Genomic DNA, 22,118 nt, shown 5'->3' with positions numbered 1-22,118 from the left:
AGATCATTTTTGTCTGTGAAGCAACAGTAGCATTAACTGAAACTTGTGAGCTCTTATTAGGTGCCAGGCAGCGTGTTCAAATATGCTTTGATTCAGTTGCAGTTTTCCTGTTTGTCAGGTGAAGAGGATGCAGATCCTCAAGGGTACTCTGAAGTTACAGAGGAAAAAAATGGAGCATACTTTTCAAGTGAAAAGACAATACCTAGAGTGATGGAAAGTATCTGTAAATCACATTACTGATTTAAAAAATTATATCCAGTTATATTAAAAAGTCTATAACTCAACAATAAAACCTCAAACAACTTGATTAAAGAATGGACAATGGGCTTGAATACATATTATTATATAGAAGATATGCAAATAGCCAATAAGCCCATGACGAGGTGCTCAATGTCACTAATCATTAGAGAAGTGCAAGTCAAGACTACAATGAAGTACCACCTTATCCCTCTTAGGAAGATGATTGTGAAAAAATAAAAAGAAAATAAGTCTTGGTGAGGACGTGGTGAGATAGGGACCCTTGTGAATGTAAACTACTGGAGTACTTCAGAAAAAGTTTGGTGTTCCTTAAAGAGTTAAACAGAATTATCATGTGATGCTGCAATTCTACTTCTGGCTAAATACGTCAAACAAATAGTTATTTGTACAGCACTGTTCATAGCAACATCATTTGTATTAGGCAGAAGGTGCTGCTGCTGCTGCTAAGTCGCTTCATCGTGTCCAACTCTGTGTGACCCCATAGACGGCAGCCCACCAGGCTCCCCTGTCCCTGGGATTCTCCAGGCAAGAACACTGGAGTGGGTGGCAGAAGGTGGAAACAACCCAAATTTCCACTGACAGAGGAATGCACATACAGAATGTGGCACATACATACACGTGATTATTATTAAACCTTAAAAGGGAAGGAAATTCTGATACATGCTACAACATGAATGAACCTTGAGAACATCATGCTAAGTGAAATAAGCCAGACACAAAAGGACAAATACTATATGCCTCTACTTATATGTGGTACCTAGAGTAGGCAAATTCATAAAAACAGAAAGTTAAATAGAGGTTATCAGGGACTGGGGAGAGAGAGAAATAGGGAATTATCTTTTAATAGGTAGAGTGTTTCTTTAGTATAATGAAAAAGTTATGAAAATGAGAGTGCTGATGGCTGCACAACATTGTGAATGTACTTAATGCCACTGAATAGTACACTTAAAAATGGTTAAAATGATGTTTTACTTTATTTTAACACCTACACACAGACATGAACATGTACACACCAAATGTTGAGCAATCTTAGAGTGCCTATTATGTTCTAGCATTGTTTTAGCTTCTCAAGCTACAGTAGTGGAAAAAAAAACCCCAAGTCTTCCTTTTTGGAGCTTACAATCTGGTGAGAGTGGAGCATTTAAAATCAATGTGCACAAGGTGGATTTTTCAATAAATAGTTCCAGAATAAGTGGGTAGCTGTGTGATTTAAAAGTTAGCCAATATATTAGACCTTTACACCTTGGATTAAATTAGTCTAAGATGGATCAGAGATTTAAATATATAAACCTGGAAAATGCTAGAGGAATTAATGGAAGAAAAGTTTTAAAAGAATAATCTTAGAATGGGAGAAGGCATTTTAAAATATGAAACAACCTAGAAGCCATAAAAGAACAGTGAATTCTACTACATGCAAATGTTTGTAAAATGTGTGTAGAAAACCAACCATATGTAAAGTCAAAACCCAAATAACAACACTGTGAAAATTTTTGCAACTAATATTGTAAACAAAAGGTCTAGTTTCCCAAATAGGTAAAGGATTGTTGCAAGTCAATAAGACGATCAAAGGATATGAGCCTATATTTCATGGGCAGGAAAAGCAAATGATTCACTCCCATTTTTAATTAGAGAAATGCAAATTAAAATTAAGCCAAGATGCCATTTTAACTCATCTTATTTACAAAGTTGAAAAAGCTTAGTAGTGCATTTTTGGATTGTGTATGAAACAATAGGAACTCTTTAGAATTATGTATTGGTCCAAGCTCTATGAAGTGCAATTTGGTAATATTTCATTAAATGACAGGTGAAAATACATTATGGTCCTACAATTGCATTTATTTGTATTTGTTACAAATAGTCTTAATGTTCAACATAATATTTATTGTTAGAACTAAAACTATAAAAACATCTTTGTGATCTTGGGTTTGGCAAGGATTTCTTAGACATGACACCAAGCGCACAATCCATAAAAGAAAAAAAAAAGGGTAAAACAGATTTCAGCAAAATTAAAAACCTTTGCATTTCAAAAGACACCATTAAGAAAACAAAAAGATGAGTCATAGACTGGTAGATATATTTGCAAATCATATATCTGTTAAAAGACTTGTATTTGAAAATATATAAAAACTTTTACAATTCAATAGTAAGAAGAAAAATAACTGAATTTTAAAAGTTTTGAATACACGCTTCACTAAAGATATGGTAATAGCCAATAAGCACATGAAAAGATGTTCAACATTGTTAGTCATTAGGGAATGCAAATTAAAGCCATAATAAGATACTGTTTTACATCCCCTAGAATGGCTATACTAAAAAAGATAGTAACGAACATTTGTGAGGAGAAAGAGGAACCCCAATCACTTATCGCTGGTGGGAATGTAAACTGGAACAGCCAGTTTGGCAAACACTTTGGCAGTTTCTTAAACTGTTATAGATAAATTTACCATACCACCCAGCAATCCTTCACTCCTAGGTAGCAATCCAGAGAAATGAAAACATATGTCCACATGAAGACTTGGCACAAGAATGTCCAGAACAGTGTATCGTATGATTCCATTTTTCCAGAAAAGGCAAATCTAAAGAGACAGAAAAGAGATTAGTGATTGCTGACTGAGCTGTGAGGGAAGCCCACAAAAACAGCACAAGAAACCTTAAGAGACTGATGGAAATGGTCTAAATCTGGATTATGGTAATGGTTGTACAACTGGGAAAATTTGCTAAAAATTACTGGGAACAGGTGAAATCATGTAAGGTGAGTGATTTTATAGCATGCAAATTATACCTCAATACAAATTTTAAGAGCTCCCTTGGTGGCTCAGATGGTAGTCTGCCTGCAAAGCAGGAGACCCGATTTGATCCCTGGGTCTGGAAGATACCCTGGAGAAGGGAATGGCTACCTACTCCAGTATTCTTGCCTGGAGAATTCCATGGACAGAGGAGCCTGGAGGGCTAGAGTCCATGGGATCATGAGTTGGACATGACTGAGCAACTATGACTACTACAATTTTTAAAAATGACATTTCTACAGTCATTGTGGCATTGTAAAAGCAAAAGAACCAACTTAAACGTCCATCAGTAGAGGACTAGTTGAGAAAATTATAGGGGATCTGTACAAAGTGGCTATATTTTTTAAAAAGGAGCTCCTTTATATGTTGGTATGAAGTAGTCTTCAGATTTTATTGAGTAGAATAAAATCTTGAGAAGTGCAAGATGTATAAGACAACATTTGTGTGAAAAATATGGGGAGAATAATGCGCACTTGGAATTTGATTATATATGCCTAGAATATCTCCAACATAGAGTATTTTATATATCTTGTAAGACTGTATTGTTATTGTTCAGTCGCTCAGTCACGTCTGACTCTTTGCAACTCCATGGACTGCAGCACGCCAGGCTTCCCTGTCCTTCACCATCTCTCAGAGCTTGTTCAAAATCATGTCTATTGATTCCATGATGCCATCTAACCATCTCATCCTCTATCATCTCCTCCTCCTGCCTTCAATCTTTCCCAGAATAGGGTTTTTTTTCTAATGAGTCGTCTCTGCATCAGGTGGCCAAAGTACTGGAGCTTCAGCTTCAGCTTCAGTCCTTCCAATGAATATTCAGGATTGATTTCCTTTAAGATTGACTGGTTTGATCTCCTTGCAGTCCAAGGGACTCTCAAGAGTCCTCTCCAACACCAGTTCAAAAGCATCAATTCTTTGGTGCTCAGCCTTCTTTATGGTCCAACTCTCACATCCATACTTGACTACTGGAAAAACCATAGCTTTGCTGGACCTTTGTTGGTAAAGGTCTTTGCTTTGTCTCTGCTTTTTAATATGCTGTCTAGGTTTGTCATAGCTTTCCTTCTAAGGAGCAAGTGTCTTTTAATTTCATGGCTGCAGTCACCATCTGCAGTGATTTTGGAGCCCAAGAAAATAAAGTCTATCACTGTTTCCATTGTTTCTCCATCTATTTGCCATGAAGTGATGGAATTGGATGCCATGATCTTAATTTTTTGAATGTTGAGTTCTAAGCCAGTTTTTTTTGCTCTCCTCTTTCACTTTCATCAAGAGGCTCTTCAATTCCTCTTTGCTTTCTGCCGTAAGGGTGGTGTCATCTGCATATCTGAGGTTATTGATATCTCCTTGCAATCATGATTCCAGCTTGTACTTCATCCAGCCCAGCTTTTCATATGATGCACTCTGCATAGAAGTTAAATAAGCAGGGTGACAATATACAGCCTTGATGAACTCCTTCCCAACTTTGAACCAGTCCTTTGTTCCATATCTGGTTCTAACTGTTGCTTCTTGACCTGCATACAGGTTTTGCAGGAGGCAGGTAAGGTCGTCTGGTATTCCCATCTCTTGAAGAGTTTTCCACAGTTTGTTGTGATCCACACAGTCAAAGGCTTTAGCATAGTCAATGAAGCAGAAGTAGATTTTTTTTTTCTGGAACTCTCTTGCTTTTTCTATGATCCACTGGAAGCTGGCAATTTGATCTCTGTTTCCTCTGCCTTTTCTAAATCCAGCTTGAACATCTGGAAGTTCTCAGTTCATGTACAATTGAAGCCTTGCTTGGAGAATTTTGAACTTTACTTCAATAGCATATGAAATGAGTGCAGTTGTGCGGTAGTTTGAACATTCTTTGGCATTGCCTTTCTTTGGGATTGGAATGAACACTGATCTTTTCCAGTCCTGTGACCACTGCTGAATTTTCCATATTTTCTGGCATATTGAGTGCAGTACTTTAACAGCATCATCTTCTAGGATTTGAAATAGCTCAACTGGAATTCCATCACCTCCACTAGCTTTGTTCATAATGATGCTTCCTTAGGACCACTTGACTTCACATTCCAAGATGTCTGGCTCTAGGTGAGTGATCACACCATCGTGGTTATCTGAATCATGAAGATCTTTTTTGTATAGTTCTTCTGCATATTCTTGCCACCTCTTCTTAATATCTTCTGCTTCTGTTAGGTCCACACTAATTTCTGGAAACTAGTATTATTGTTTGCCTCTGGAGAAGGCAACTGGGTGGCTGCGTAGGGAGTGAGAGGGAGACCTTTAACTGCGTATTTAAACTATGTGAATTATGACTTACACTGAAAGTAAATAAAAGTGTAAAAAAAGATATTCAAATAAAGGAGGTTGTTTGCCCTTTTCACTTTCCTTTTCTAGAAAAATGACTTCCAATAGGTGGCGCTCCTGAAACACCATACGAGTTCAGTCGCTGAGTTGTGTCTGACTCTGCAACCCTATGGACTGCAGCAAGGCAGGCTTCCCTGTCCTCCACCATCTCCCAGAGTTTGCTCAAGTTCATGTCCATTGAATTGGAGATGCTATCTAACTGTCTCATCCTCTGCTGCCTTCTCCAGGCACCCAGTTACCCAGTTAATACAAGTTTTGCTTTTATTTTGAGAGAAACCCAAATTTGCTCTGATGGTCTTTCTTCTCCATTTGTCACCTTTGGGAAGTCTAGATTTAGGGCTGAAAATTTCTCTGCTAGGATTGCTCCAAAATGTATTGCTTTGCTTCTGAGAACTGGATAGAAGGGAAAACACCTGGATTAAAAAAAAATGCAATTGGTTCAGAAAATCAAATATTGCTTGGGCCCTGTTTCCCTGATTGAAGTTTCTGTTTGATTGAATCAGAACTTCTGATTGATTGGAAGATTAATATAGGTCAGTGATTCTTTTTTCCCCCTAATATATATATATATATTTTATTGAAGTATAGTTGCCTTACAACGTTTCAGGTGCACAGCAAGGTGATTCAGTTATACACATACACAAATATTACTTTTGAAATTATTTTCCGTTATAGGTTATTACTTGGGCTTCCCTGGTGGCTCAGATGGTAAAGAATCTGCCTGCAATGTGGGAGACCTGGGTTCAATCCCTGGGTTGGGAAGATCCCCTGGAGGAGGGCATGGCAACCCACTCCAGTAATCTTGTCTGGAGAATCCCGGTGGACAGAGAAGCCAGGTGGGCTACAGTCTATGGGGTTACAAAGAGTTGGACATGACTGAGCAAATAAGAACACACAGCACAAACATATTATTTATATATATGTATACAAAAGTTTTCTACTATGCTTAGTAAAGGCTTGAGAATTATAGATCAGTGGTTCTTAACTAAGGGCGACTTTGTTCCCGAGAGGATATTTGCAGTATGTGGAGATATTTTTGTTGTCAGGACTTGGGGGTGCTACTGGCATCTGGTGGAGAGAGGCCAGGGATGCTGCTATAAATCCTACAATGCACAGGAGAGTCATCCCCCTCCCCCTCCGAATGATCAGTCAACTCTCCCTACCCTCCCGTCCTTATAGCTGCTTGGGAAAGGAGATAGGCTTGGCAGTAGTTGGGAGGGCAGGTAGCGCAAAGGCACTTCCTTAGAATTAGTGTAGAAAGACATACCTACTCTGAGTCTTGGGTTCAGTTCTTCCTCAGGTGGCTGTATTGGTCATCTTCCCGTTCCTTAAGGGGCTACAAAGGACATTTTATCATCATCCTCTATGAATTAATTTGATATGTATTTATTTTTTAATTTAAAAAATTTTATAAAATTTTTTAGCTTTTACTTCCAATGTCTTTAATTTTTTTCACCGTTCTTCAGGTATACATATTTGTGCTTTTTGTCATTTTTTAATATTTAAGTTTTATTGGAATATAGTTGATTTACAATGTTGTGTTAGTTTCAGGTATCAGCAAAGTGAGTCAGTTATGCATATATCCACTTCTCTTTTTTTAAGATTCTTTCCCATTTGGCCATCACAGAATACTGAGTAGAGTTCCCTGTGCTATACAGCAAGTTCTTATTAGTTGTCTATTTTAGATATGGCAGTGTGTAAATGTCAATCCCAATATTCCAGTTTATTCCTCCCCACTTTACTCCCTGGTAACCATAACTTTGTTTTCTACTGATGCATACTTATTGAGTGCTTTTTATGTTCAAGGTTTTGGAGTGGTTTCTGCATGGTCCTGGGGGCAGAAGAGGACACGGATGGAGGAAGGCGCTGCATCTGGCTTCTCTGTGTGGCCCTCTCAGTATGTTCTTCAGCTTTTCTCACTAGATCCTTACCTCAGTCTCTCCGGACCATTCTCTTTGTTTCATCCATTCTACCCAAAGGGATAACGATGCCATTGTCTGTTATGTCCTAAGCAGTTTTTGTGTACATAGTAACTTCCAAATAACTTGCCCACCCCACCCCTGTTCCAAAATTTTACCACTACTAACTAGCAGTCTCTCTTTCATTCATATTCACGTACCTGGTAGAGCTGGTCATTGTTCAACAGCGTTTGCTTGTCTGAAGCTGCACAAAAAAATAAACAAAATGTACACATAAACAAGACAGAATGAATAATAAACTGGAGTACTGAATAGCAACAAGAATTAGTGAACTACATCTACACACAACATTATGGATGGATCTCACAAGCATATTGTTGAGTGAAAGAAGCCGCACACAAGAGTACTTAATGTGTGAGTCTATTTACATAAGGATCAAAACCAGGGAGAATGAATCAATGTTGTTAGAAGTCAGGAGAATGGTTGCTTTGGGGACTAGGTAGAGGCTGGAAGTGACCCCAAGGATTAATTTACTTTCTTTAACTGGGTGCTGAATGCATGTGTGTGTTTGCTTTGTTAAAAAAATTTTTTTGAGCTGTATATATGTGATTCATGCACTTTTGTGAATGCAGGTTTTTCTTATATAAAGAGATTTTTTTTTAAAGTACAGAGGACAGGGACTTCCCTGGTCGGTCATCCAGTGGTTAAGAATCCATCTGTAAGTGCAGGGGACAGAGTTTTGATCCCTGGTCTGGGAAGATCACACATGCCACTGAGCAACTAAGCCTGCGAGCCGCAACTACTGAGCCTCTGTGCCCGGAGCCCGTGCTCTGCAGCTAGAGAAGCCACTGCAATGAGAAGCCCTCGCACTGCAATGAGGAGTAGCCCTGCTTGCCACAACTACCAAAAGCCTGCATGCAGCAATGAAGACCCACAGCCAAAAATAAATAGATAAGATTAAGTAAACAATGAATAATTTTTTTAAAAGTACAGAGGACAAATCAGATAGAGTTGTATCTTGAAACAGGCAAATAGGCTATGAAAACACCAAGTGTCCTTTTCCTCCTGCCTTCAGAGTCAGAGCCTCGCTGGACCATGCTCATCAGCAACACTTGCCAACCCAGCCCCTTCTATTGGGTCTCTTTTGGTAGGAAGGAGGCTGAGGGTCCCAGATAGCCTCAGCTTTCATCTAAGAACATTACTTTGTTTTGTTTTTTGATGTATTTGGCTGTGCCAGGTCTTACTTGTGGCATATGGGATCTAGTTGCCTGACTGTGGATCAAACTCTGGCTGCCTACACTGGGAGCTCAGAGTCTTAGCTACTGGACCACCAGGGAAGTCCCTGAGAACATTCTTTTACCTCTTGACTGGCGAACTCCTTCCTGTCCAGCAATGAAATAGACCCCAACAGCAAGGAGGAAAATGCTGACGATTTCAGTGAAGATAAAGCCAGCCACAGTAGATGGATTCAGTTCAATGCAGTTCTGACACACTGTGGGGAGAGGGAAGGACAAGAATTCCTTCAACTCTGGATTTTTTCCTCTTGAGATAATATTTCTGTCCAGGGCAGCAGGCCTCTCTGTGGGTGGTATGGCAAGGGTATTGCCTGGAAGATCCTTGGACTAAGAACTCAATGCTTTTTCATGTTCCTCTATTGTGCAGGAGTCCGGGGGAAATCCATGTGGTTTTACTACCAGCAACTATTGAAATAAAAGGAAGACCATATCCCATTCTCCATGCTACAGTCGCTCAACTTGTAATCTCCCCTGTCTCCTTTACCTATCTTAACTTGGTTTATATAAACTGCTGACTCCTCCAAGCAGTGGGGCCTACATACAGGTGAGCCAGGCTTTATAAGACAGGCTATGCTTTTTCAAAATGTTGGGGGAACTGCTTTGTTAAATTAAAAGTAAGCTGAGATTAAGAAAGCTGATTCTTACATTACTGTTTAGCATCTATGTCTATACCCACCCCAGACAAGAAGCTCACCAGAGCACCCAGTACTGCTTAATTTCACATAAGCAAACCAAAGGGGATACGTACTTCTATAATATATTTGGAGTGATTTTGATTGGTTATTTGATCCTTCACATTTATATATTCCTCGAGGGTCTTTGGTACTACTTCCAAGATTCCAAGTATGTTCCTTTGTGTCTCCAGAACCTATTTTTTCCATATCTTTAAGCCATGTGATCGTTGTTTCATTCGTGACACAAATCAGAATTACGGAACCATCTTCTCGATTGTCATCCACTTTTACTGAAAAAGGAAATGCCTGTTAAGATCTTGCCTCTGAAATTCTCCTTATCTCGGGGCACACATGATTCACATGGGAATCTGGTTAGAATTCCAGGTTCTATTCAATAGTTCTGGGGAAGCACTGCTGCTGCTGCGGCTGCTGCTAAGTCGCTTCAGTTGTGTCCGACTCAGTGCGACCCCATAGACAGCAGCCCACCAGGCTCCCCTGTCCCTGGGATTCTCCAGGCAAGAGCACTGGAGTGGGTTGCCATTTCTTTCTCCAATGCATGAAAGTGAAAAGTGAAAGTGAAGTTGCTCAGTCGTGTCCGACTCCTAGCGACCCCATGGACTGCAGCCCACCAGGCCCCTCCATCCATGGGATTTTCCAGGCAAGAGTACTGGAGTGGGGTGCCATTGCCTTCTCCGGGGGAAGCACTGAGAGTTGGCATTTCTAACACACTCCCAGGTGAAGCCAATGCTGTTGATTTGTAGGTGGTGCTTTGAGTAATGCCTAGCTGCTAGGGACCCGTTTCTCCTCCAAGCACCAGACAATTAATTGTTTAGCTCCAGGAAACCCAGGGATGTCAAGACTGGCCACTGATTTGGTTAACAATGGAAGGGTTTGCTCTCTATCCTTTATCATCCCATCCTTTCTAAGCTGTTCACTTGCTCCTATAGGACTGCTGTTGTGAGAGGCCATATTTCCATGAATTTCCCCAGTTTGATGATAGAAAGAAGACATTTCCCTTACCTTCTTTCACATGGGCCATAGTACCTGTAGAGAAAGAAGACAGAGGATCAGCTGGGCATGGAGTCCTTCAGATCTCCTGATGTATCATTTCCACAGTCATTTGAGGCCAAGATGAAGAGAGAGAGCCTAATCCATGTGAGTGACAGTATCTATACTTATTTCCCTGGATGGTAGCCTAAACCACCAAATTGAATTTAGGGTGTTGTATAATAAGGAATTTGTCTAGTCTTTGTTCTGGGCTTCTGGGAGGGAGTTTCTCAACCCTTGGAATTTTATGAATGATAGGATTGCCTTTGTGATTCTTGGTGGACTCTTGGATCACACATGAATTTATGTTAAAGAGATGACTCAGGATGGAACAGGTCAAGACCAAACATGTGTTTAGAGAATTGGGACTTTGAGCTCTAGGAGGTGGAGGAGGGACTGGATATTGAGTTCAGTCACATGATCAATGATTCAATCAATCATGCCTATGTGATGAAATCCCAAGAAAAACTTAGTGGCACTTCCTAGTTGGTAAACATATCAACATGCCAGGAGGTTGATGTATTTTAATTCTGGAAGGAAAAAGCATGGAACCTCTGTGTTCAGGAACCCCAGACTTCACTCTATGTGTCTCTTCATTTGTCTAGATCTAATTTTTTTTTTTTTTTTTTATAATGAAACTGTACTAGTGAGTATAGGGCTTTCCTGAGTTCTGTGAGCTGTTCTAGCAAATTCTGAGGGGGTTCTCGGGAATTCTCCAGATTTGTAGGCAGTTCATCAGAAGTGTGGGTGGTCTGAGGATCCCTGAACCAGTGCCTGCCTTTTAAAGTGAAGGTAGTCTTTTTGGGGACTGTGCCCTTTACCTTTGGGGTCTGATCCCAACTCTGGATGGTTAGGACTGCACAATTGTATTGCACTATATGTAAGGGTATTGCCTGTACAGTGTGGAATGCTCTGCTCCTTTAGCAGCTAAAGCCTTGGAAAAGATTGGGTGTGTACTAGCTAAAGTCTTTTAGAGCAGAATTACTTCTATAATGTTCAGCTTTGGTGATCCATTTTTTTTGTGTGTGTGTGTGTAAATCCTGAATGTCCTGAAGGAGTTAGCCACTAAATAGCCCTCAAATCTGTCTCAAAACTCAGAATAGTAGAGTTGCATGCTAGACATACTATAGAGAGCCAACACTGGAGTTCAATTCAGTTGGATTTAATCCAAACACTTACCGATCACTATTATGTGCCTGACATGAATAAGGAGTATGGAAGAAAAGGGTGGGGATACAAATATTAGTTGTTGCTTCTGAAGAGTTTACAATGAAGTGGAAAATAACCCACAAATGTAATAAATGTAGTAGTACTTATAAACTATCATTTAGTACTTGTATAAATGCATATGGAAAGGGGTAGAAACTATTGATTTTGGCCAAGGGTGAGGGACAGGGAAAGCTTGACAGAGAAGATAGCAGTCTTAGAACTTCACACAGAGTTGAACTGAACTGTTTCTGAATACCACTTAGCACAGTGCCTGAAACATGGTAGGAGCATTATATGTTTTGAATGAAAGTATGAATGGATAAAAAAAAAAAAAGGCAAGGCAAAGAATTAATCAGATTTATAACTAGCTCTTCTCCCCAGCAGCCTGGTCACTGTGAGAGAAACAAAGAGTCCTCTCATTCTAATCCTGATACCATAGAAAAGACAGTACGATTGATTGCTGACATTTAAAATTTTGATTATCTGAATTCTAGTTCCTTCTAGGACTTGAGAACTCATGTAGCTAAATTTCCTAGGTTGATGGCTGAGAGAACTGAGCCCAGAGGAGGAGGCATCGCCAAGTTCACCTGGCTCTTTGGTGACTGAGCTGCACACAGAACTCAGGTTTCTACGGCTCAGTCCAAGCCTTTTTTTTGCTCTACAGAAATAGCTGCTACACAAGCTTTCAGCACTGCCCCTCACTCTGTGTTGTCTTCAGTTGGCTCTTTCTCTATTCCTCTCAGAAATAAGTCTAAACTCCAACATCTCTTCTAGTCCCCCACTCAGTCATCACCCAGCTCAATTTTAGCGGGTTACACTGCTGCCCACTTAGTTCACTGAAAACATGGATGCCATAATGGCTCTTTCTTCTTCAGCTTCTTTTCCATCCACAAGCGTCTCTAAGGCTGGAGCCATCTGCGCTTCCTCTCTTCTAGTCTCAGAGGGGGAGATTGCCTTGTGCTCTGTGCCCTTGATCCCACTCTTGACTGCAGCCTTCAGTATCAGTTCCAGGGCCTCCCTCTACTCACTGTCTTCTCCTTTAGCTTGGAAATGTGCTCATGTTTCTTTCACACACACACTCATTTCTTCTTAGAGTCTGCTACTTCTCCACTTACCACTCAACCTCTCCAGCCTTCTCATCCAAACTTCTTTAAAGAACATTTTACACTTGCTGCTCTTCCCCTCCCTTGCCCTCCACTTTCTACTCATTTCCATTTGGCTTCCACTCACACTGCTGCGGCTAAGTCGCTTCAGTCGTGTCCGACTCTGTACGACTCACACTACCTCACTTAAACTCTTTTAAGTCATCCATGACCTTTGTTTTGCCAAATCCCACAGACTTAAACTTTTAAATATATTCTTCTATCAGTGGATGTATCTTTAGCATTTCATACTTTTGGTGATTCTCTCCTGGAAGTTCTCTACTCCCTTTGTTTCTATGGAATTTCACTCACCTGATTATTTCACCTCTTTGATCATTCCTTTATCTCTTTCCTGAAATTTTTTTCCTCTAACTTTCCTTAACAGTGATATCCTCACAGTTCCATCTTCAGCCTCCTCTTCCTCACATCTCGCATAATACTTGAATGATGTCAACAACTTTCAATGTCTAGAGTCCATATTCCAGGCATCGACCCAGTTCATCCATTTCCTACTGTATTTCCAAATGAATATTCATACAAGTACCCTATATTGTGTGTTATACTCAGTCTGGAAATGTTTAAACTTATCACTTCAATCAGACTATGAGCTCATGGGGGGCAGAAGGTTATTATTTACCTTTATGTTCTCCTAGCCTGATACATACTAGGATCGACCTCACACATATTTGTTGACCAGCTGACCAACCGAGTAAGTGAATGCTCTGTAAATCTACTCCTAGCCGGAGCTCTGAGTTAAGGAATACAAACTGTTTCTCTTCAGGCTCCTGGCCTGTGCCCTTTGGGCTACATTCAAACCTAAGATGGTGGCATCCGGGTCCTCTCTCAAGTCAGTAAAGTCCTCTGTTTTGATTTCTTAAGAGACAAGCACTCCAGCTCTCCCTTGGAACACTGCTTCTCTCTAGCAGAGAAACTTCATTTTTGCCCTTCCTTCTTTGAACTTTAGGGTGACATCTCAAGGTTAGGGGATCCCAATACTCTTGTCCCCCTGGTGATGGGCTTCTTCCCTTGAGCCCTTCTCCAGGCTGTCAGACCCCCTAGCGGGCCCTTACCTTGAAGAAGAATGACAGCCAGGATGAGGCCAGCCAGACGCTTCCCCTGCTCCATATCCATCTCTGTTCTCCGCAGAAGCACTGAGCGGCCTGCAGCAGCCAGCAGCCAGCCAGCCTGTGCTAGCAGCTAGCCTGGCCCCACCCAGCATCCTTAGAGCTGGGGCCCCTGTGAGCCTCCACCCTGGGCTGCTAGTGTGGGCAGTGGGTGGGGGCAGGGCTCAGGAGGGCTGCAGGTGCAGATGCCTCTGACTTTCCGTTGGGGAGAGGAGCGTGGGAGGTGGAGGGGAGGGAGCGGGACAGAGTGCTGGATTTCCATCTTAGAGGCTCAGCTTATACAGAAAGCGCCCTTGGGTGCGGGGTGGAAGGTGGCCTGGGCCGCTTTCTTCATGAGGAGGATAAACACTTCCGCCATCATCTGTTACTCGGAGCTCAGCCAGTTGTTGCCTGTTGCTAGCTGTTGTTGTTAGAACTGATGAACTTAGCTGGGAACCCTTAGGTGCTTAGGGCTGGAGCTCTGAACAGAGAGCCACCTCAGTCCAGGGATTTTTTTTCACTGCTCTTTGAAGATGAGATCATCAAAGTGGTGCCTGCCTGGAAAGGAATAGGTAGGATTATTCCTCCAGGACAGGAAATGCATTTCCAGGGACAGGGGCCTCAGCTGAATTCCCAGGATCTCAGGCCCCTCAGCCAGTTAGTCAGTGAATCAAGGAAAACATACAGAGCTCTTGTCAGGTGTTTGGAAAACAGAAGCCAGCAAGGCATGTACAATCTCTACCCTTGGGTAAAGTATGGTCTAACTGCAGCAGTTTTGGATCTCCATATCCCAAAGGGAAAAAGTCCATTTGTCTCCTGGGGAAGCTCAGTTGTGCCTGTGAGTTAATCATATTGCTATTATTATTTTTAATATTTATTTATTTATTTGGTTGTGCAGGTCTTAGTTGCAGCACGTGGAATCTTTGGTCTTCTTTGTGGCATGTGAACTCTTAGCTGTGGTGTGTGGGATTTAGTTTCCTCACCAGGGACCGAACCCAGGGCCCCTGCATTGGGAGTCTTAGCCACTGGACCATAAGGGAAGTCCCAATCATATTGTTATTAATAACTCTTACTTAGCGCATGTGAAGTGTCAGTATTAAGTGTTAGTTGCTCAGTCATGTCTGACTGTTTGCAACCCCACGAACTGTTGTCCTCCATGCTTCTCTGTCTGTGAGGTTCTCCAAGCAAGAATACTGGAATGGATTGCCATTCCCTTTTCCGGAGGATCTTCCCGACCCAGGGATCGAACCCAGGTCTCCTGCATTGCAGGCAGATTACCGTTTGAGCTACAGGGAAGTCCTATGAAGTGTCAGGCACAATACAAACATTCTGTTTGAATTCTTTTCATGATACTGAGGGAATTAGTCTCTGGAGAATTCTGTGACTGGCGCAGATGCAGCAGGTAGATGGTATTGGAGCCAGGATGCACATCTCTCATTAGGGGGTCCCCAAAGGCCAACCTCCTGCTAATAAGAAGCTACTTAGTCTGGTACCCCAGGAGGCCCAAGAAGGAGCTTGGGCAGGGTCCCAAGAAAGACCAGAAAAGGAAGAAACCTAGCTGGTCTGGCTTATAGAATGGGATTCACAGCTTCTACCAAGGGTTTTGAGAAGTGGCAGTTTTCAGATGGTGAGTAAATGTAATGATGTTGCTGACAGGAACTTGCTGCTGCTGCTGCTGCTGCTAAGTCGCTTCAGTCGCGTCCAACTCTGTGCGACCCCATAGACGGCAGGAACTTAGTTTCGTATTTTTCATCAGCAACTCAAGAAAGGACACCCTGAATCTCCTTCTACTTCCTAGAAGTCCCAGCATCCTTTTCCATAGCCTCCACTTCCAGCTTCTACCCCACCCCCACACTCCGTACTCTGTGAGAGAGTGATTTGCAGCTGCTTCTTTCCTACCCCACCCCCAGCCTACCTCTACCCCAGCCGCTCCTGTCACCAAGAGCAGACAGAGAAATAGGCGTTTTCTAGTTCCTCCCCCACCCTTGACTTTTTCCGGGTACCCATGAGTCAGTTGGGGAAAGGCGGCTTTAACCCCGGTTGATAGTCTGTGACCTGTGTCTGTCTCCTGGATGAATTCTGCTGGGAGATGGAGCACAGCAGGTTTCTCTCTTGCCTGATACTGGCTGCCCTTCTCTCCCAAGGTAAGGCTTCTCTGAGTGCACTGGGGCATCGTGGGGAAGGGGCCTGAGAGGGACATTACCACCTGGAATGAGGTCCATTCGAAAGCGCCTCAGTACACCGGTGTTGTCATGGAGGGCTGTGTTGGGATGTAGCACAGGATCTGGGAGGCACAGGCTCTTTTGGCTTTGACTGACTAACTAGGGCGGCATCTTGGCCTTCAATGTCTCTCTGAAGACCTCAGGCCAGAGATCTATAGGAAGTTTTGTAGTAGATGTGCACCTGAGCCTAGGGCTGGTACTGGGAGCTTTGTTCCGTCTAGGGTAGATAGCCTCCGGGGTCCAGGACTCCAAGTCATGTGGACACCATACATCACCACCTGGGGCCATAGCCCAGCACTCAGGGGAATGCTTTAAGAGAGAAGTTTAATTGCGGCTGAGCAGGGGTGAGGGCGGATTTGGGGTGATAGCATGACGCACTCAGCCCAGTTTGCATGGTTTTAAAACTGATAGTCTGATGTTCCAGGAATTCCCTCAGTTCCAGGCAAACCGGGATGAGTGGTTACCCTAGTAGTCAGCTTCTTTGGGAGATCCAGGGTTTCCACTGGAAATGGATCCCCAAGGAAGACATGAGTGTATGATGCGGAACATCTGATGTTTGTGTGTCTCCCTGAGAATATATGCATGCTTTCTTGACAGGCACAAGGAATGGCTCTGTGGGGGATTTTCTAAAAGATGCTCTTCTATCCAAATTGGTAACTGACTATGAATCTCAGGGATGATGTAGATTCCACTTTTCCCTGGGATTGGAGATACACATTCCAGTGCCTCTGTGGGCTGTGGAGATATTCTCAGTCATAGCAATTCAGTGGTCCTAAAAAGATGCTGTGCATACATCCAGCCCTTAAACTCCCCATAAGACTTGACTTGTGTGGAGCCCCAAGAAAGGATTTAATAAAAAAAAATTTTTTTTCTGACCCTCTCCCCCAAGCATGGGTAGAACAACTAAAAATCTTTACATGGGATTTGCCTTAGGTCCCCTTTTGGACCACTGGAATGGTAATTCATATTAGCTTCGCTCCTATCCCCAGCCATCACTGGCCCTGGGAAAGGCTTTGGTAGTACCATTCTCTGGGCAGTGGTTGACCATGAGTGAGGAAGAGGGAAAGAGTATGAGAAGTTGATGTTGGAGTGTGGCAGGTGACTGGGAAGTAGAATTAGAAGTTTTCTTAGAGAAAAAAAATGTGGACATCTTCAATTGAGAACCATTCTTCTGCCTTTCAATATCTCTTGGGTGTTTTAGCATTCTGGGCTCCCTTGCTACTTCTATTCAATGATCTGAACACATTTCCATGAAGGTTTTGGATTAACCCAACTCCATGATTTCCTTTTTTGCTCTGTGTTCATCAGGGCCTGTCCTCTGTTTGGATTACATCATGTCCTTCTCTCTTTTTTTAAATGGAGTATAATTTCTTTACAATGCTGTCTTAGTTTCTGTTGTATGATGAAGAGAATCAGCTATATGCATATATATGTCCCCTCCCTCTTGGACCTCCCTACCACCCCCCTCTGTGTCCTTCTTGGCCTCTGCAGTTTGTGGGGTGCCTGCTGAAGCCTTTCTCTTGTGACTTCCGTCTCTCTCAGCAGAAACCTCGAACTGTTCTAGACTTGGATAGTGGTCCTTCTTAAGTAATGAGCCTCAGCAGAACAGTGGTCTGGTGCAGACTAAAGAGTTGGCTCCAGTCGTGGTATTTTTTTTTTTTGTTTCCTTAGTGAATTCCCGCATTCTAAAAGTGCTGGAACCTGAGGACAAAGTAATGTTGGAATGCAATTCCAGCATCACATTGCTACAAGGAACAGAAGGACAAGAGGTGTCAGGCAATAATAAAACTCTGGACTTAGGAAAACGTATCCAGGACCCAAGAGGAATGTATCAGTGTGGTGAAAAAGCCCAACAACTTATTCTGCAAGTATACTATCGAAGTATGTGCTTCCAGGATCCTTTGGGGGTGGAATAGGTGGGGGCTTCTGGACATGAGAACTTCCTTGCTGGAGGGAGCGCCAGTGTACCAATCAGTGCTCTCGACAAACTGGCTTGCTCTTGTAAGGATATGAACCAGATTTTGAAGCCTTGAGTGGGAAAGAGCTTAATGGTAAAAGAACAATACTAGTCTTGTGACCCAAGCAGTAGGGGCTTGGTCTGGAGCGTGGTTGGCCTACTGCCTTTTTAAAGTTCCTACAAACCTGAGACTACTTCTTGGACTGAAGGTTAAAGGTGGATGTAGCAAGGCTCTTTTTCCAAGTTTGGGTCTTGACATGAGAGCTCCTAGGGCTGCCTTAAGAGGCATGGTTCCCTGATCTTGAAGACCCTCCCTTTCTCTTCCGGCCTCCCTTCCCCAACAGTGTGCCAGAACTGTGTGGAGCTGGACACAGCCACCCTGGCAGGCATGATCATCACCGACATCATTGCCACTGTGCTCCTTGCTTTGGGTGTCTACTGCTTTGCTGGACATGAGACTGGAAGATTCTCCAGGGGTAGGTGGAAGGGACCGAGCATGTATATGTTGTGGCTGTGTGTGTATACCTGCTAAGGAATGGGGCTGGCATTGGGTTGTGCCTCATCTGGGCGTCACCATTGCAATCTCCTAAGGACTCCTACAACTGGTGACTGACAGCACTTGGGTGCTCACAAAGCTCATGCAGACTTCTGAGCGTGTTTGTAGCTGCAGTCCCCCGGCAGCATTCATGGGCCTCCCTGTGCCACCTCTTTGGCTTTTGCTGACCGTTTTTCTCTGGTTCTTCTAGCTGCTGACACTCAAGCTCTGATGGGGAATGACCAGCTCTATCAGGTGAGCCCTGAGGGGAGAAAGATGAGAATGGGGGGAGGAGCGAGTGGGGATGGAGAGCCTGACACTAAGTTTAGTGTGTGTGTGTGTGTGTGTGTGTGTGTGAGAGAGAGAGAGAGAAAGAGAGAGAGAGAGAAGGTCCTAGTGGGGAATTCATCACTGGGGAGTCCCATGAGTTCTCATCTCTGGGGTCTACTGGGGTTCCCCATGGGAGAGTTCTGACCCTGCCTCCCTGTTCCCCCTTCTCATCTCTTAGCCCCTTCGAGAGCGCAATGATGCTCAGTACAGTCGTCTTGGTGATAAGTGGGCTCGGAACAAATGAACCTGATGCTGGTGGCTTCTAGGCCCATCAGTTATCAACTGGACCTTCTCTCCTTGCTCAGCCAAGAAAGATGTCCTCCTCTGCTTAGCAGGCGCCTGGATTTTTGAAGGTTCCTGGGCATGCTGTGGGAGTGGCCCTGACCTTGCTGGGCCCTTGCCCTCACTGCCCACCTGTGTCCTTCCTTCATGATTTGCATCCTCTGCCCCCCATGGACTGTGTGATGGGTGACCTCTCACCATATCCTGGCCCACTGGTGTTTCCCACTGGTGGGCTCCCTGGATGCAGGACCGGCCCTGCTGCACTCTCTTGGCTCCAGTCCCCTGTTACAATCCTTCTACAGCTTTGACTTCCTCACCACAGGCGAGGAGGGGCTGCTGTCTTTATGTACACAGGCCACATAGAAGTTTCCATGACATCACAAGCAGAGGTAGCAGAGACATTGAAGGCCCTGGGGAATCACTCCTAATCAGGCTCTGAGAATGTGTATGACAAAGTTCCACTTCTGTTAAGGGGCTGGCCCTGGCTTTATGACCCCTGTGGACTGGTAGCTACCAACTATGAGGAAGTTTCAGTCAAGGCCTCTTTAGTACCCATTTCCCTGTATAGAAGATACCATTCTGTTTTCTTTCCCCAGAACCTGTCCCTGCTCCACCTTGCCTTCTGCATAATAAACTGGCATCAGAAACTCTTCATCAGTTAAAACATATGATCTTCTTCCACCCACTTGGAAAGCTGGAGTCTGAGACTGGGTGGGAAATTGGGATATTTTCAATAGATGTCATCTTTAGCCATTGGGTTAGTAGTTGTTCTGAAACTTTGGGATTTATTTAAAAAATACAGTGACTTCCCTGGCATTCCAGTGGTTAAGATTCTGCACTTCCAATGCAGGGGGCCTGGGTTCAATCCCTGGTTGGGAACTAAGATCCTGCATACTGCAACGCCAAAAAAAAAAAAAAAAAAAAAATGTAAGCACAACTTGAAAAAAAATCAAAAATACACACTTGGGTCCCACTTGGGAACATGCTTGGGTCCCCAGGTAATTCTGAAGCAGCTCCAATTCAAAGACTCTCTGGTTTAGGGAAGAACTGAAGCCACTTCTTCTTTTGTGTCCTTTATGCCCGTTCCTGTCTACCATGGGCATGTCTTATTCTCTGTATAAGAGTAATTCAAGGAACTTCAGGGCAGTTTAATGAGAGTGGGGGTTTCTTAGGCCAGGGTTCCCAAAAGAGAAAATTATTAACAACCACATAGCCAGAGATCTGGATAATTCTTTCCTATCTCCTTGACATACATACAGACTCTGACTTTGTTAGAGACTGAATGAACTTCCAATTTACACATGCTTCATTCATGGTTATGAGTTATTCCTTCCCTTTATACCCTCTGCTGCAGTCCTAGCCCTAGATCCCTCTTTTACACAGGGTCCGTCCTCCCTGGGCAAGGCTTCCACGGCTTGCACTGCACCGATGCTCATGTCCTTCCCACGCACCGCACACCTCCTTTGACCCTATGCGCCTCATAGACCCTTACATCCCCGTCTATTACTCACCAGTTCTCAACATTTGCTGGACATTGGATCTCCTGGGGAGCTTTCGAAGTCCTGATGCCTGTGTGCCACCCTCAGAGAGTCTGATTGTATTGTGCCTCAGGTGATTCAAATGTGAAGATAGGGTTGAGAAACACTGACCTTCACCTGAGCCCTTCTGGAAACTTGGGTCCTTTCAGCTCCCTCCCTTTTTGTGTGCTTTTAAAACATAGCTTTATTGAAGTAAAGTGTGATGAATAAACTACATATATTTAAAGTGTGAAATACATTTGTGAAACATCATCATGCTTGGTAAGTATGAACCTACTCAACACTCCAGACAGTTTTCTTGTGACCTTTTGCATGCAGATTTTCCCTTAGCCGTTTATCCTCCAGGCAACTACTGAATAGCTTTCTGTCATTATAGATCAGTTTCCAATTTTCTAGAGTTTTATGTTAAGTGAAATAATATAATATATACCCCTTTTTGGTCTGGCTTCTTACATTCAGCATAATTATTTTGAAGTTCATCATCTTGTTGCATCTATTAATAGCTCATTCCTTTCTAATGTTAGTAGTATTCCATTGAATGGATATATCACAAGCTGTTTATCCATTCACCCCTTGATTGTCTTTTGAGTGGTTCTTTGTTTTGGCTCTTACAATTTTTTATGAACATTCATATATAAGTCATTATATAGGTCATACATACAAGGACATACACTCTTATTTCTATTGGATAAGTACTCAGGAGTGGAATGGCTGGGATAAAATTTTTAAAGAAAGTAGTCTAACTCTTCTTTTTTCAGTCCCATATGAATTGGCTTCTCAGTTACTACAAAATGCCTACTGAGAATTTGATCGGGATTGGTTCAAATTTATTGATCAGTTTGGTGCGAACAGATATCCTAGTGATATGGAGTCTTCCAATCCATGAACACATCTTTTTTATAAATTAGAAGGCAGATCTCCTTTTTAAAAATAATTTTATTTTTTTTTGGCTGACCTGGGTTTGTTGCTGCAGGGGCTTTTCTCTGTTCTCTAGTTACGTTGAGCAGGGGCTACTCCAGCTGCAGCGGCTTGTCTCGTTGAGGAGCACAGGCTGCAGGGCGTGAAGATCAGCAGCTGCAGCACGTGGGCTCTGGAGCCGCGGCTCCTGGGCTCTAAAGCACAGGCTCAAGAGTTGTGGTGGACGGGTTTTGTTGCTCCGAGGCACATGGAATCTTCTTGGATCAGGGATCGAAGCCCTGTCTCCTGCATTGGCAGGCTGATTCTTTACCACTGAGCCACAAGGGAAGCCCCTGTGAACACATTTTTTGGGTCAGATTTATCCCTAAGTGTTTTAATCTAAATTCAATTTATTTATTAGCTAAAGGGCCATTTCGGTTCTCTATTTCATCCTCAGTGGGTGGAATGCCTTCTCTTTTGTCTTCAGATTCTATCTATCCTTCCCTTCAAGACCCAGCTCAAGTCTCCCCTTCTCTGTGGAGTTTCGCCGACCACCTCAATTCTCCCAGTACCTCTTAGGA

At 43.1% G+C, this 22,118-nt stretch overlaps 2 protein-coding genes across 5 annotated transcripts; one reads left to right on the top strand and one right to left on the bottom strand.

Annotated features, from left to right (window-relative positions):
- Positions 1–1,329: 1,329 nt before the first annotated feature.
- On the bottom strand, positions 1,330–20,758 carry LOC129628770 (T-cell surface glycoprotein CD3 gamma chain). Of its 4 annotated transcripts, none has more exons than XM_055548258.1 (8): positions 20,614–20,758; positions 13,744–14,334; positions 10,296–10,319; positions 9,350–9,565; positions 8,667–8,798; positions 7,507–7,550; positions 6,659–6,723; positions 1,330–2,834 (listed from the first exon to the last, which is right to left on the bottom strand). In XM_055548258.1, exons 2-7 carry the CDS (start codon positions 13,802–13,804, stop codon positions 6,673–6,675), a joined length of 528 nt encoding a protein of 175 aa, XP_055404233.1. In that variant the 5' UTR covers positions 13,805–14,334; positions 20,614–20,758; the 3' UTR covers positions 1,330–2,834; positions 6,659–6,672. The 4 variants fall into 4 exon arrangements, with proteins under 4 accessions (XP_055404233.1, XP_055404231.1, XP_055404232.1 ...); XM_055548256.1 differs by having other exon boundaries at positions 6,655–6,723; positions 20,614–20,755; XM_055548257.1 differs by having other exon boundaries at positions 6,655–6,723; positions 13,744–14,330; positions 20,614–20,645.
- On the top strand, positions 15,683–20,599 carry LOC129628769 (T-cell surface glycoprotein CD3 delta chain). The gene is made up of 5 exons (XM_055548255.1): positions 15,683–15,920; positions 17,670–17,879; positions 18,300–18,431; positions 18,702–18,745; positions 18,999–20,599. The coding sequence occupies exons 1-5, from the start codon at positions 15,866–15,868 to the stop codon at positions 19,062–19,064; spliced, it is 507 nt and encodes a 168-aa protein (XP_055404230.1). The 5' UTR covers positions 15,683–15,865; the 3' UTR covers positions 19,065–20,599.
- Positions 20,759–22,118: the final 1,360 nt, after the last annotated feature.

This window comes from Bubalus kerabau, chromosome 15 (genome assembly GCF_029407905.1).
Source record: "Bubalus kerabau isolate K-KA32 ecotype Philippines breed swamp buffalo chromosome 15, PCC_UOA_SB_1v2, whole genome shotgun sequence".
Classification (NCBI taxonomy): Eukaryota; Metazoa; Chordata; class Mammalia; order Artiodactyla; family Bovidae; genus Bubalus; species Bubalus kerabau.
The sequence above is the reverse complement of the archived record's forward strand: the minus strand, read 5'-3'. Positions and strand labels throughout refer to the sequence as shown.

Excerpts from the sequence above, each read along its gene's own strand:
- LOC129628769 (XM_055548255.1), top strand. The coding sequence starts at position 15,866 with ATGGAGCACAGCAGGTTTCTCTCTTGCCTGATACTGGCTGCCCTTCTC. Across the intron at positions 17,880-18,299 it reads TCTGCAAGTATACTATCGAA|TGTGCCAGAACTGTGTGGAG; the intron begins GTATGTGCTTCC and ends CTTCCCCAACAG. Across the intron at positions 18,432-18,701 it reads GACTGGAAGATTCTCCAGGG|CTGCTGACACTCAAGCTCTG; the intron begins GTAGGTGGAAGG and ends TGGTTCTTCTAG.
- LOC129628770 (XM_055548258.1), bottom strand. The coding sequence starts at position 13,804 with ATGGATATGGAGCAGGGGAAGCGTCTGGCTGGCCTCATCCTGGCTGTC. Across the intron at positions 9,566-10,295 it reads TATGGCCCATGTGAAAGAAG|TAAAAGTGGATGACAATCGA; the intron begins GTAAGGGAAATG and ends TTCCTTTTTCAG. Across the intron at positions 8,799-9,349 it reads ACTCCAAATATATTATAGAA|TGTGTCAGAACTGCATTGAA; the intron begins GTACGTATCCCC and ends CTCTCCCCACAG.